This window comes from Drosophila albomicans, chromosome 3 (assembly GCF_009650485.2).
Source record: "Drosophila albomicans strain 15112-1751.03 chromosome 3, ASM965048v2, whole genome shotgun sequence".
Classification (NCBI taxonomy): Eukaryota; Metazoa; Arthropoda; class Insecta; order Diptera; family Drosophilidae; genus Drosophila; species Drosophila albomicans.
Genome location: NC_047629.2, coordinates 33,741,808 through 33,757,686, shown reverse-complemented (window position 1 = coordinate 33,757,686; position 15,879 = coordinate 33,741,808). Strand labels below are relative to the sequence as shown.

At 36.1% G+C, this 15,879-nt stretch overlaps 1 protein-coding gene across 1 annotated transcript; it reads left to right on the top strand.

The window, feature by feature from the left end:
- The first annotated feature begins 2,282 nt into the window (after window positions 1-2,282).
- Window positions 2,283-3,832, top strand: LOC117569154 (uncharacterized). Its single transcript, XM_034250214.2, has one exon. It carries the CDS (start codon window positions 2,394-2,396, stop codon window positions 2,745-2,747), a length of 354 nt encoding a protein of 117 aa, XP_034106105.1. The 5' UTR covers window positions 2,283-2,393; the 3' UTR covers window positions 2,748-3,832.
- Window positions 3,833-15,879: the final 12,047 nt, after the last annotated feature.

The following is a 15,879-nucleotide window of genomic DNA, read 5'->3' as shown; positions in this document are numbered from 1 at the left end:
ATAGTTAGACTTCTTATGTACAATTCGATGAGTAAGTCAATTTTGTTACTTCGCCTTAATCTAAAAGTTAAGTTAAGTCATATTATTGAGAATGCAAAGCAAGTTTATAAATACAAAAGTAGAAGATCTATGCGGAATTTAATTTTAGGCTAAAATCATTAATCCCTTCCATGAAAGGGTCTCTTATTTTTCACATTTGATAGCTATAAAAAAGACTATTCTTTTTATACATAATTGCAGAGCATTTGGTATTCCTTTAAAATCCCTTTTTTCTGCTTGCACTTGTCCTCTACGTGCACCTTTCTCCTTTCGCCCTCATCACATGCCCCGGCGCACTTCACTTTTATGCATTGTCTGGTGTGTACGTCTGACGTTCTGTCGAGGTACTCAATGCTATTCTTTCTTCATGATACTTTTTTCTTCTTTGCTTTTTTGTTAACTAAATAAATGCAGTTTGTTTGCCTGCACTTGTTGTTTGTGTTGAGCCAAGCAGAACATTTCCATTTGAATGTTCTTTTAAGCGAAAACAATTTCTTCTTTGTTTTGCTTTTGAGCATTATTTCTTTTTGCATTCCTTTTCGCCAGCTATTTGTATTTTTGCACCCTCCTTTCTCTCTCTGTCTCTATCTCCAGGACCTTCCTTAGGGCCACTCAGGTAAGTGATACCAGATGTCATAGACAATGCAACTGCAACTGAAATCTGCACAAAAATTAGATCATGGGTTTTGATTTTGAGGTTGGCGCTAGACCATCATCATACAAGTATGATGTCATTACAGAAGGACATGAACAGCTGACTGCCCTTTGTTGGCCGACCTCTGCAATCATTTTCTTTTGTTGTACCTTTAGAGTTTTTCTTTCCTCTTGATATTTGTTTTTTGTTAGCTTTTTTTTGTTTGCCATTTCACCGCATTTTATTTTACATTTTTGATGCAGCAACTATAAAAAAGTTTTTACATTTTTTTATAGCACTTCTTTTTTTTTTTAGGTGCGCTGAGAAAAGAACTTTTTGGCGAGTGCATTATGTGTGGTCTTACGGCGAGAAGTTGATTATGTTGATTTGTGAAATTGATTTGGTTAGGGAGCAGCTCGTGTACTGCACATTTCCTGCTGCATCATAAAAAGAATATTCGTGGCATGTGGAAACAACTACAGCATTGTTCGGAGGTTGTAAAAATATGTTAAACTCGAAATTGAATGCAGTCAGCGACTCAAGATGAAGAAGTCGAGTTGGAGCAGCTATGGAAAGAATAAATGTATAAATCTGATTTGTAAAAGTTTTGTTTCTTTATTAAATATACATAAGAAATAATATAAACAAAAAAATATATAATTGAAAGAATATTTATTTATATTTATTTGTTTAAGTTTTGTTCTTTTAAAAGAAGACACAATTATATAGTATATCGATCCTTGCTAAATAAGTAAATATATAACTAAGAGAATATGTTTATTTGTTTAAAGTTTGTTTCTTTAGGAGAAAATATAAATATATTCAATTTCATCACGATCCTTGCTTTTAAGACAATATAATTAGTTCTATCAAACTTCACTATTCCATTCTTAACTATACCATCCACAGGTTGCTTTGTTACACATAAAATCAAGTTAATAAAAGAGGCAAAAACACACACGTAGTCAGAAAAGTCAAATAGTGGGCATAGTCAAGCAATAAGCACAATGCCAAGGAATTTGGTCAAGGACACGTACAAGGCAAAGCAAATGCCGCAGAGCAAAAGCGGAGTTCGAAAATTCGAATATCGAAAATATAAACTACCCCGCCACAATTGCCAGTAAACAGGGGAAGTTGAGTTACGTTTAACGTAAGCACTTACGTAGCGGTACGTAACGTAAGATGCCACAAGTGTGAAGCAAAGACAAAACTTACGCTCTCGCTCTCTCTCTTTCTCTTTCGTTCTCTCAGGGAAACGTTTACAGCACGTGATGATGCAGAGTCGAGAGGTCAGAAAGTAGCTGACATTACGGCACAGTGCCAAGTCAGAGGTTGGGGGTTGAGAGAGTGACAACAAAGAGAGACAGAGAGAGAGCGCACGAAACTGAGAGCGAGAGAGCGACGTTACGGAAGTGTGCGCTCTCAAATGAGCTGTATATTTTCATTTGTTTTGGGGGGGTGGACGATTGGCATTGGGTTAGGGCTGGTGGTGGTGGTTGGGTTGTCTGCCCTTTTGTGTTCGCTTGTTGCTGTCACGACTGTTGTCAGCGGGCATTTCCCGGGTATAAATACGCCTGCTGCGGCGCCGTGCGAGTCAGTAGAACGACAGCTCGCAACGAGTGCGTAACAAAGCAAAATCACGCAACACATCACAGTCTGTAGTGAAAAGCAAACAACAAGGAAGTTCCGTGCAATTTGACGTAATATTTGTGACTTGGTCATGGCGATTCCCTTCTACGAAGACGAGCCCGTTGCCGCGACGGCTGCCAGCTTAGAGTCCAGCCACATTACCGACGGCGATGGAGATCAAGTGGATGGTCCTGCTTTCAGCAGTGATGTAGGCTACGACCAGGTGGATTACGAGGCGCCAACTTCAGCAGCAACAGCAACAAGTCACAGTCAAGCAACCTCAACCGAAGACGAGACGGCGCCTAGCACGGAGGAGCAACTGCTGGCCTGGAAAATGCTTGCTTTGGCCATGTGCAAGGTGCTCAAGCAGTTCTACCTGCAGCAACAGAAGGGAAAATCTGCCAAGCTGACAGCCACTGTGCAGATTCAGCCGCAGGCGCAGTAAAATCCCATCTCCAACCAACCGACAACAACAACAACAACTACAAATTCAAAGGCCCTCCGACTTGGAGGACTGACGGCTCCTAAGCGCAACTTGTGATTACTTTTCGTTGGTGAGAACTAGCGTGCCCTGAAAGGAACGAGTTTAGGGGGAGAGAAAATGAGAGACAGTATTTTGCAATCGATGTGAATACATTTTCCAAAGGAAAGCCCACCCAAGGAAATGCAGCTATTATTTTTCGAAATTTTAACATTTACTTCTGATCTGATTTTCATAATTTGTCGTGATTAAAAAACAAAAAATTAAAAAAATTGAAAAAAGTTTGGATAAGCGCAAATGTGATAAATAATTTTGCTAAAAATATTTTAAGTGCATATTTTGGTAAAGTTATTTAAACACTTGAATTACGATGTAAATTCGAAATGAATTGAATTAAGTTAAGATTAGTTCTTTCATGATGGTCGGCCCAGTGCAAGCAGCAGCTAGTTTTCATACAGATACGATTCTAATTTTAAGTCCACACTTTTCTACTAAATAGTACTAATAATTCTAATTAGTTTAAGTTTATAAATCGAAAAAACAAAAAACGAAAAAAAAAACAACTTTTACAAAACTCTCTTGGTGTCTATTTACAAATTCGACGACGAAACACAAATCGCATCGATTTCCATTTTTAGGTAGTTGGCTTCTTACGTAGCGAATAGTTATGAAAATATATTTATATATACAACAACAACAAGAAAAAATAACTATTAAATATATGTACTATATATTTTTGTATAATTATTTTGCTGTTAAATGTAAGTTGATGTTCGTGTATTTGTGTCAATTTGATTTTTAGGCCCATTCTCATAGGCAATATTCCTAAGCAATCGATGTGAACCGAAGAGTCCAAATGACAAGCAAAAGATCATTTTCGTGTCACGAGCATGAACATAGTACAAGACAACAATAGCAAAACTTTACAGAGCAACACAAAAAAAAGCAGCCAATTTGGTTGGCTTTATAATTGTAATTGTAATGATAATTATAACTTAATGTTAAGCATAAAATAAATATTATAAATTCGTAATAAAAACATAACTTAATTGATACAAAAAAGCAATGAATTTTATATCTTTGGGTGGGAAAATTTAGAGAATTTTGTTGATTTAAATTGTAGAGAAGATAATCGGTGTTCTGATATTGAGACAACCAATCATTATGGCACAATCTTGATAGAAAGTCAGTTTTGCTTTTCACAATAATTGAGTCTTAATTTCGCACAAAGTCGAAGACAATTTTTTAAATTCATTTATTTTGTTTATACGAGTAATGCAATAAATTCATCATTATATTGTTAAATGTATTTATTCTTTTATTGAATATTCATATTATATGTAGCTAAAAAACTAGATTAATAAAGTAGGGAATAGCACTTGCCTTCTGCTATTGATGAATTTATATTTTTTCAGAATGTCAGCTAATTGAACGTTCTTGATTGATTGAAGCTCATAGTAGTGAGCTAAAAAATACTGTGAGGGTTTTGTTCTTATTTCAATGACAATGTTACCTATCAGAAATGAAATATATATTCATATTTTTAGCACTACAATATGTAATATAAAATAACCTATTCTTATAGAAGAAGTAAGATTTGTAAGCCTTCTGTTAATAATATTGTAAATTCCAAAATGATTGCATTCCTTGATTGGTTAATAATCATACAATATCCTTTATGTAGTCTTACCATCATCATCAATACTAATAATTTACCCAGTCATTCATACCATAATGACGATGTAGTTCTATCTCTACTCGATGGTATTCAAATAGCAGCGTGCTATAAGTAGATGGGACAGATCAAAGCCAGTTGCCAGACAAAGGCTACTTCCAGCCAATACTCAGATACATCCACTCCCAATATTCACGCTATTCAATCGATGCGGAAAAATGTCGCGTGGCGTCTGATCAAAAAAAAAAAAAAAAAAAAAAACAGAGAGTAAATAAATAAAAAGGCCTGCGGGCAGAATGAGTGCCGTTTCAGTGTAATACTCTTTATGTAATGCAAATACGAGTACAAGGTATTTTGCGGGGCAGTTAAGCTGCTTTTTTAATTTTATAAAACCCAAGAGAAAGTGGGAGCTAGAGATTTTAAACTCCATCAATCAATGGCAATATCTATCAATGCTCGTAATAATATCAATCATAGATGGCAAAAACAAATAGCATTTGTTAAATCAACTGCCTCAAGATGATTTTAAAAAATTTGATATTTTCCAACAGATAAGCGAAAGGGGATTATAAAGAAGGAGAAGTAGAAGAAGCCTACCAAAAAGAAAGAAATCAAGAAATGCGCATTAGAGGCGGTTAACTGTCTGAATTCAATCAAATGTTCCCCCGAGAATTTGCACTTTTGTTTGCATTTTGCACACATGATGATACCCGATACAAGTTGAGTACGATGGCAACCCTTTTTTTTTTAGCAGTGAAAGTGGTGAAAGCAGACCTTAAGTGCATGTGTGTGTGTGTGTGTGTGTGTACGCAGCTGGGGGTAAAGTGACCCGTAAATAAACAGTTTAGATTTTTTCCTACAATCATCGACTTGTTTTATGGCCATGCACTACACATGTGAGTGCATAAAGTGATTGGACTTGAAAGCAGTCATATTTTACAAAATATTTCCAAGCCTGAGCAAATATTTGTTTCTAGTTTAGTTAGAGAGTGGAGCATCTTCAAAGGCTTTACGAAAAAATGTGAAATATAATTGAAAGTACACAAAACTAGAAGACTGGCAAATCAATTTCTCCAAGTAAATCGTATACTATATTAACAAAAAAAAGCCATACTTGAGAGCAACAAATAAAAAACGGAGCAACAACATTATTAAAAATAAATTAGAGTACCTTTCTCGTACTTGGATAATGATAATAGGGCAAACAAACGAATTGAAGTGGTTTCATGTTGCCCTGCTACGTGCTCAAGTGCATTCCATTTCGTCCTGCGGTCATCATTAGTGTGCTTTATTAAGTGGAAGCAATTTCAGCTTCTACTCTGTTGCAGCCACAACTCAACTGTGTGGCACGTTACAGTTGTCGTTGCCTTTACAGTTGCTTTAAGCACAACTGAGCAACTCAAATGTTTTCTCTATGGCTGCCCGACTTGCCCCTAGGCAACAGCTGCTTCATCTACACACAGCCAGGACTGAAGTGGCCAGGATAAACCAGCTCAAGGTCGTGCGTCAATTGCAAAACTGTTGCAACTGTTGCATATGTTGCAACATGCCGTCTTGTCACTGCAACAGAACCTGAACTAGGGACTAAAGAAGTAATCCCTTTGTTGCTACTCTTCGGTTCATCAGAGCTGGGTGCTCAGGATTTGGGTCAAGGTTAGGATGCAGTCATCCTCAAAGGATAACGCACTTATAGCGAGTCTTTCATGATGTGAGCTGCCTCTTGAGGCAAGTATGTCAATTGCCGGTGACGTCTATAACAATTGCAATTGTGTGCTAATGGCACTAATTGAGTATCTACAGGTTGTTATTGAAGGTCTTGTTAATGAGCTGCTCTATTAGAGGTAATCGATTATATATCAAATCCAACTTTGCAAGGGTAAAAGATTGTAAATGAAAACCAAAGCTCATTGCCATTATTTTTACTTGTAGGTTACAGTCAAAGTGGACAAAAGATACAAATTTTAAAGCTCATAATGAACGAGAAACTCATGCTACAGTCAGAACAATACTTATGAATTTTTTAATCCATAGTTCTGAGAAAGGGGTTACCTGAAAATACTTAACTAAGTTTAAAACTTTTTTATTATTTATTATTATAAAAATGGCAAATTATTATACTTAAAAAATTCAAGAATATATCGAAGATCGCATTTGAAATATATGTATGTACTGTCAAAGTATACCACTGAGTTAAAAATATACCGTTTGCAGTAGGCGATATATGGCATCTAAAAGTATTTCTTGAGTATCTTCCACAATTTTAAGCGGATCGCAACTAAATTTTCAGAAATTGTAAATACAGACGCATAGATTTATCTCTTTTTCTGTCTGTTGACACTGATAAAGAATATTACACAAATTATACAAAGCATAAAAAAGAGTTTATAAAATAAATGTACCAATTGCGGTACAAATCTAACTCCTGCATTTGACTTAAAACACATTTGAGATTAATCCCAAATGCTAAAAGATAATAATTAAATTTAACGAGGCAACAACATCTTTACACTCCAAAGTGCCACCCTGAAGGCAAATGAGGAAGTCGCTATTGTTGCAGCTTGCAACGATTCCATCATTACAATTAATAGAAAATGCAACTGCGGCAGATCAAAGAGCGGCCAACGTGACATTCTTCTGGGGGGAGGGAGAGAAACAAAAGCGCGAAAGACAAAAGACGGCGACAGTGAAAAGGCAGCAACAACAACAACAAGCAAAACAGCAGTTGGCAGAGCGATGTCAAAGGTAATGACAGAAGCCAAACAATTGAAAAGTTGTAACAAACGGGAGTTAAGCAAAAAAAAAAAACAACAACAAAAACAAAGCGACTTCGTTAGCGTCAAACAATTGTCAAAGCAACTGAGAGGGCAAAAAAAAAGACGCATGAAAAATATCAAAAAATAAAATAAAAGTTTGAGTGCAATTTTCAAGCAATATATTTTGCGTTGTTGAGCCAAAGTTTTCACGCGCTTTTTGATGTTTTTCATTCTGCGGCCAAAGTGCAAAAATAACAAGCTAGAAATATTTAATGAGGCAGCAAAAAGAAGAGTAAAGCATAAAGAGAAATGCGAACCGCACGAGTCGAGGCAAAAATCTAATTTTATAATCAAATAAAAAAGCTGGCCAAGACAAGCTGCCCCCAAGGGAGGCTAAAGCAAAATGCAAAGTAGATAAAAAAAAGAGAAATCGCTGGGCAATGTTATTCGCATAACTTGCGCGATTTGACAAATTTACGAGTGAGTTTAGCGGACTAATCATTAAAGATCTTTTCTGGGTTTGGAGCCAACCCCAAAAGAAACGCTGCTGGCAATAATAAACATAAAGCGTCTGAGCCGAGGATGAGGCATATTAAGGATATGCAGCAGCGTTGACAACGCGTTCAGCCAGCAGCATTTCATGGCTTCGTTTCCTTTTGGGAGGAAAAGAAAAAATCTCTGGCACATAATTTTAATGTTTATCGTCTTTTATTGTCAAACAAATTATTTTTGATATTGCGCTGCAGGCGAGCCACTGAAATAGAGCCGAGCATACCATATATTGATGGCAAAGGTGCTGAGAAATGATTCAGCTGCCGAGGGGTAGCTACACTCTAAGGCCATGGCTGAGACACACACACACGATGTGTAATTTGATTAGCATGCGGCAACCAGAAAGAGAGCGGAGAGGAGAGGAAAAAATACAATAAACATAAAGAAAAACTCTGATAAATATCAGCGAGAGTCAAAACAATTTAATGCATGAATAAAAAATAATTTCTTTCTTATGACGCAGACTCTAGGAGAAAGGTGCTTCTATCTTCATATCCTGTTATCCTGCTGTGCAAGGAGCTTTATTGGATTTCTGGTTTTTTCTTTCGCACAAATGAAGCTCAATTCAATGCACACTTGGCTGCCCAGGAAACCGTAGAGAAAGACGCCGCACAAACCATTTTCTTTCATTCTCTCTAAATATTTGATTATTTACTTAAGAACATTAAAGGAAATCCGCAAGCAAGCGCCTGACATTTCGCATATGAATTAAAACGCAATAAATTAGCAAAATGTTTTTTCTACTATTTTGGCAATCGAATGTGTGTTTCCTTTTTCTCTCCTCATCCTCATGGGAACACATTGTTTACTCTACCTAATGCTTGTCTGTCGAACGCTTTTAATAAGCCACTTAAATATTTATAATGTTTTTCTAATGATTTTCTATCGTGACATGGCTTTAATGTCGAGTTCAATGCATGGCTATAATGGATTCATTTATAATATTTTTCTAATGATTTTCCATCAACGCATCGCTTTAAAGTCGTGTTCGATATATGGCTTTAATGAAATTTACGCTGTTCATTTGCGAGTTGGGCTCATAAATTAGTTAGTCGGCCCCAAATCCGACTTAATACGCTTCACTTAATTGTTTACAGCATTAATGCAAAAACCTCAGCCAATCCAATAAACAGCGCAGCCAACAACCAACATCACATCAATATTACACATCACAACATAACACACAAACAGGACACAACACAACAACAGCGATGAGGATAACAACAACAGGAACGAGGCAAACCAAAATCGCGACACGTTGGCATACCAAAGAACAGCGGCAGAGACGTCGACGTCGACGGCGACTGCGACGTCGGCATCGCCAGCGGTGGCAAACATTAATCAGCGAATTATCAATGCAAATAATTTTCAGCACGCCTCAATGCGATATCAATCAACGGGCATCGCTTCCGCTGCACTGACAACGCGTTCCACCGGGCGGAGAGGCAGAGTGTAATAGCAACATTGCCACCACGTTGCACGTTCCACGAGGTTGCAGCATCATCTCGCTGGCATTTCTCACTGGGCACTTAACACACAATTAAGTGCAAATAATTGCAAACGCTGCATATAAATGATTTGTTTAAGCCAACATGACGGGTAGCCAAACAACATTCGAGCCACACGAAATAAATCACCCCAAAAACTCGCAACACATCTTCATAGCCTAGGTAAGAAATTGCACAGTGTGCACGGTCAGCCAGGTAATAAGTATAGAGATAATAAAATATCAAATTTAATTGGCTATTGTTTACAAAGAAAATTAAGTTTTAAGGCTGTTAGAGTTATTTATTTGAAAATACGCATCAATATTGAAATATTCATTATCCAGTAAATTATAATTATGAATAATTTCTTTTAATTTTGGGAAATTTCGCTTTTAAATATTCTTATTTTTGTTTATATTTACAGAGATTCTCAAATTCAATATATATACGACAAAACTTAAGCAACGAAAGAGATTTAGATATCCAATGAGACTTTATTTTAAGATGATAAAAATGTCAATAATTGCACACTGATCTTTTATGCAATAAATTTCTGCAATTAATTGCATTTAATAGAAAAATATATTTCTGATTATTTTATGCGAATTAGCATTACTATATATCACATTATATTTTTGCCTAGGTGATAAATTGAATAACTCAATAAGTTGAGAGTTTAATAAAAAAGATCGATCTAACAGCAAGAACTATAAAGAAGGTAGTAATCAGAATTATAACGGTTTTTTGTACATTTGTATTTAAATTGGTTTACTACTACCTATTTCACAGATCTTCAAGTTATACATGAATTAGCATTAGTTGCAAACAGATTCGAGTTAATAATTTTCATTTTGCGCTAAATATAAAACTCTTCTTAATTTAATTGGTTGTGGACTTAAATGTGACTGAAAGTATTGACAGCATAAATTACTTTATGTTAAATAATGGTTGGATTGTATGACACTAACTGATAGATATAAAGATTTATAAGGAACGAAATTGAGTGATCATCTGAGTATTTAATTCTTTTGAAATGGAATGAGATGAGTAATTAATTCCATTTTTAAAGAATTAATTACTCAAACGATCACTCCATTTCCTTACGGTTTCTTAGCGAACTTGTCACACTGTGCGCGTTATACTTCGAGGGCGTCATAAGCGGATAATGAATTTGAAATTAGCAGCGGAAGCCGCCAATGCAACTGACCATAGTGCAAAAGGGCGGGGGCGGTGGAGGGGCAGTGTATATAGTGAGGAGGTGGGGCATGACTTAGAGATAGTTACAGGGGTTTCTATGGCCAGCTCAATGGCCTGGGTATTGGCGCGCTTAATTAGTATAATCCGCGTTGAAATTATTCAAGTGTGCATTGTTGATGTGAGATATTGTGTTCGAGTATGTGTGAGTGTGTGTGTGTGTTGTGTGTGCAGTGTACACACACTCGCATATGCGATGGAATGAGATTATATGCATATATATTACGCATACGCAGCGTGGCTTCCACCATGATAATGATAACATGGCAAGCTGCATCAGAATGTAATGACTGCAATTAAGTGAAACGCCAAAGTTTTGAGCAAAGGCGTCACCCAAAGTCTTATCAGCCAAGTCGCAGAGTTTCCACCCCGCTCTCTCTCCCCTCTGTGCTCTCCTCCCACCATCATCCAGCTGATATCCTTTGCGATGCATAATTGAATGCAATTAAAGCAACTTAATGCGCATTTCATGAGCCAAGCATTTGCATATGCAGCCAGGACGAAGCAGGAACAGCATGCAGGACATGTAAAAGTGATTATTTATGCAAATTGCATATAAATATATTGCGAAAACAGAGAAAAACGAAGAAAAAAGTGGATAAAACACAGAGCAAAAAACGAAAACAATTTGGTCAAATTGAATTTATGTGCCAAAGGCGGCACAATAAAAGAATGTGTAAAGTGCACTTAAGCAATGAGCCAAAGTTATATGCGAGTTGTGAAAGGATTGTCGAGCATCCTTCGCAATGCCTTCCTCCTCTTTCCATCTCTCTTTGTGGTCACTGTGAATCACTGTGTGAAGCTGGCGCCTGGCAAAAAGACGTTCATCGTCGCCGTTGGCGTCGTCGTCGGATCTTTTGCCGGCACACAGGAAGCCATAATGGACATTTCATTCAAATTATTTTGGCCATAGCGAAGGAGTCGCAGTCGCTCGTATTTCGCCTGAATTGATGCTCTGCTTCCTGTTATGCTCGACCAAAGGATTCGCCATGCTTTCTCGCTGTGTCCTTCGCTTTTGGCTTTGCCCACAGCACACACATATTGCCCAGGCATAAATCAGTGTAGATATAACTCTCAACAAGCTGGTAAAGGAGATTGTCGGGATTGTAGGACCTGTAAATGCTCTGCATATTTTACCAAAAGTGTTGCAGATAAACGGCTAAGTTGGCTGTGAAGTTGTAGAAAACTGTGTTAAGAATCAAATGGATTTTAAATACTCAACACATACTTGTAAAAGAAGAATAGAAAGAATTGAGTTGTAGAAAAGACTTTGAAGTTCAAGATTTTTCAAATATATGTATGTTATTTTTTAATTTGGTGAAAAAATCACAATTTCTTGCATCTTAAGACTTTTAAAAATTTTTGTATTCGATCTATAGCTATATCAACAAATACGGTAACAACCCATTAATGTAAATAGGACTATTACTAACTAGAGAAATATGCCCTAAGATTATGAATCAGAAATTATTTTTTATTAATGGAAAAAACTAATCATGGCTAAAAATAAAAGCAAGTAATTTACCAAAAATTTCTATTTATTTTCAAGACGAACATCCAATGTTTTATGTTTCAACTTTATGAAAATATTACACATTCTTCCTTTGCATATATAAATTAAACGTTTTAAGTATTTATCATTAATAAATATTGATAAATACTATTAAGGATTAAGAACCGAAACAGAAATATTATTCACTAGATTTTGAATCAAAGTGGTATTAATTTATTTAAAGAGCATCTTAACATGATTCGTAAAATAAGCAATTCAGAAAGAGGAATCTTACTCTGCAGTTTACTTAATATGTTCCATAGACTGTGTCTCGTTTTCCATCGAATCTAAGCAACTCACAAAGTGCACTTGATTGAAAAGTCAACTAGCCACGGAGGCACACAACCGAAACGTGGTTTAAGTATATACCCCAAAAACATATGTATTCACATATAACGCGAGAATACACTCTTCGTTTTTATGGGCGATGGGGGGAACAATGCAAATTGTGCACAAATTCTTTTCGCACTTTTTGCATCATTAATTGCGGAATTTATGAGTGGATCGTTGTTGTTTTCTATGTAAATTTGCGCCTTTTATTGAGTTGTGCTCACAAAGGAGGACAATGCATATGTCGACGTTCCGTACAACACACTCGATGTGTGTTGTTTGTTGTTTCAATTTCGTATAAACATGTAAATAATTTCCAGCTGATTGCGCAAATTCGTTGCGGGCTTGATTTTTATTGCATAGCTCGGGGCGCAGAACGAATTTCGAATTTCAGTTCACTTTCTTGTTCGCTGTTCGCGTGTTGTTCGCGCTTTTGTTTTCAATTTGCAATAAGTCTGTCAATTGGCGAATTAATAAAGTGGAAAATGCGACAACGGTAAAAGGCATTTAAAGGTCGCCAAAAGCTTCGATGCAACCAACGTGAACCTGCCAAAAAACATTCCAATCAACCCCTCAACCCTCGGCTTCTACCTCTCTGCAATTTCTATGCAAAACAGTTCCCGTCATATCAGTGTTTGTTACCCTTCTCCCTTCTGCGCCTTTACATTCAATCAACAACTCATCAACCCTGCGAAAAATCAAACTGATTTTATTGTCAGCTTTGTATTTTATTGCATTTCCCATTTTTATCGCGCCTGCAGTCGAAATGTGCCGTCGCTAATCATTTCATTTAAGTTTAGAATTTCATATTATACAATTTATGCATCGGACATTTATGACTAACCCCCTTCCCTTCTCTTCTTTCTCTGTCGATGTCCCGCATTGCGACAGATGTTGGCAAAATCTCTCACTCACTGCACGTGCCAATTTTTTACGATTCTCGAATCGCGCCTCACGACTGTGGCTAATTATGCAAAAATGGCAAGCAAAAAAATTTGCAAATTTGCTTATTAGAAAGTCGTAAAACTCGTGCAATTTTTATTTTTATTTTGTTGTGAGAGTCGTAAAATTTGTCAGCTAACAAAATTAACATAATTTCTTTTGCTAGACGCGGGTCACAATTATTTAAGCTGCTAGAAAACTTTTTTTTACAACTTGATGCCGGGGACATAAAATCAAATAGGCTGTCTAATTTGATAGGTCAGTTAATTTAGCGAAATTATGCAAAATAAAATAAGTATCAGATTTATTTCATCCATCGATTCATAGTTTTATAGGAATACAATATCTTTCATCTCTTTTCTTCAGTCATAACAAGTGGGAAAAGTACAATCGACTGTGCTCAAAAAAAAGATAAAAATATACCAAATTCTGTATTTGGTATATTAATATAGTGCTTCTTTAAAAATATGCCATAAAATTTAAAAAATACAAGATTGTTAACCAAAATAAGTAGACATTTTAACCCACATAAAAGTACTTCAACAAATTTTATCTGACTGCAATAAAATTTTCAGCTATTATAAAAACTACCCTATGGGCAGCGGGTGAAAAAACTAGTTCAGTAAATTTAAATCTATTTTTTAAAAACTAAAACAAACAATTATTATTTAATTAACTCTACACAAAGTGTCACAGTTTTTTCCCCTTTATTGTTTTTATCAATTTACGAACGAAAATTGATATGGATATCGTGTTTGTAATTACCTCACACACTTTGACACAATATTCATATTTTTTTTTTTGTCCCACAAAAACAGGTTGTAACATCGGGTTAACTCAGCTGATGATGACCATGTAGTGCATTAGTTGAGCTAATCTAATGTACAACTAGCTACAGCCATGCGGTTTGTAAGTGGTTTAGCCTCGAGGGCAGCGGGATAATTTGACATAATTTATGCATCGCGCGCCCAGTTAATCAAATTGCATGCCACAAAAATTCCTTTGGCCATACAACATACAACATGCAACATGCACGGTCAAAATGCAATCAAATCAGCTGCCGTTCTCGTATGCTCGGCCAATCTAATTCAATTTTCGAAACAAATTCGTGCCTCGTTGCCAACAACAAAAGAGTGGCTAAAACACACACACACACACAAATAAACACATACGCAAATAGAATGTCACGAGTTTCAAAGCCAAAATTAAATTCCAATGAAAAGAACTAAACAACGAGACATGTGAAACGTACAAATCGACAGTTCTATGGTAGTAAATTCAGAATGCAAAAAAAACTGAGCATACTCTTACTTTATATACATACGATTTGGGTAAGCTGCTGAACGATTTTCGGGCTTAGATGGAACAGGATACGTTTGGCCAGGACACCAGCAGGTGCCAAAGCTGACGCCTGACCAAATTGTCGGACAAACAACGAACGGATAAGGAAACGCTAAAAAAAAAAGAACAAACTAAGCAAAGTGAATAGTGTCGGTAAAGCACGACTTGAATATACCCTTTCATCAAAGCAAAGCTAAATCTACGATTATTTAATATTGCCCAATTGTGTTTCGTGTCATGCCAAGACCGAGACTGCAAGACTTTTCTGTAGATCGTTAGATGACTCGTCTTGTAGAATGCTTCTTGCATTGAGTCTGGTGTACGCGCCCTCTTAGAGCAACGCGTAATTTCCCTAACGCCTACTTTTCTCGAACATGTGCAAGAATTTTCTGCAGATCGTTAGATGAATCGTCTTGTAGAATGCTTCTTGCATTGAGTCCGGTGTACGCGCCCTCTTAGAGCAACGCCTAATTTCTCTAACGCCTACTTTTCTCGAACATGTGCAATTTTGTGTATCATTTGTCATTTGTTTTGTGAGTGTTGTACAAGAAAGTTGATTTTTTCCTGCGCGTCTTTTATAAAACAATAAGAGGTAAGTTGTTAATATTATTAAACTACTATTCTAATCTGATTTAAATTAAAGTTTTATTAGTTTATTTAGTTATAAGTAAAACTGTTTAGATAATATATAATTTTAAGTACTCATTGTTATAGTTTAAATACATTTAATTTGAAGTACAATAAACATTTTATTTACTGCATACATATATTTTTGAGCGTATTTTTATTTTGCATATTCCGAACTACGCACTAGAATCTAAGCACAGATTTTTGGCAAGAGCTGGACCGCATATTTTCTACAAGAAACGCCGAGTACAAATTCTGCCAGCGCAGCCGAGGGAAATTGAAATTTCCCTCTGCCAGAATTTATACTCGACGTTTCTTGTATAAAATCAGTTCCGCATATACGGCAAAACAAAGTGATAAAGTCTTTTCGCATCTTGTGTCTACACAAGACGGGACTGGAAGAAAACTTGTATATTGTCTGCTAATAAAACTCAATTGGGTGGTTTATACGTTATTATTATTTATTTTGTCTACTTTCATAATTCAATCAATACAAGTGACTTATAAAATGCATGTTTCTTTTCTCAAATATATTTATATATGTATATAAATTGACTATATTTAATATATATTTCTCTTTTTA

What these genes read in the sequence shown, in the direction of transcription:
- LOC117569154 (XM_034250214.2), top strand. Translation starts at nt 2,394, where the DNA reads ATGGCGATTCCCTTCTACGAAGACGAGCCCGTTGCCGCGACGGCTGCC.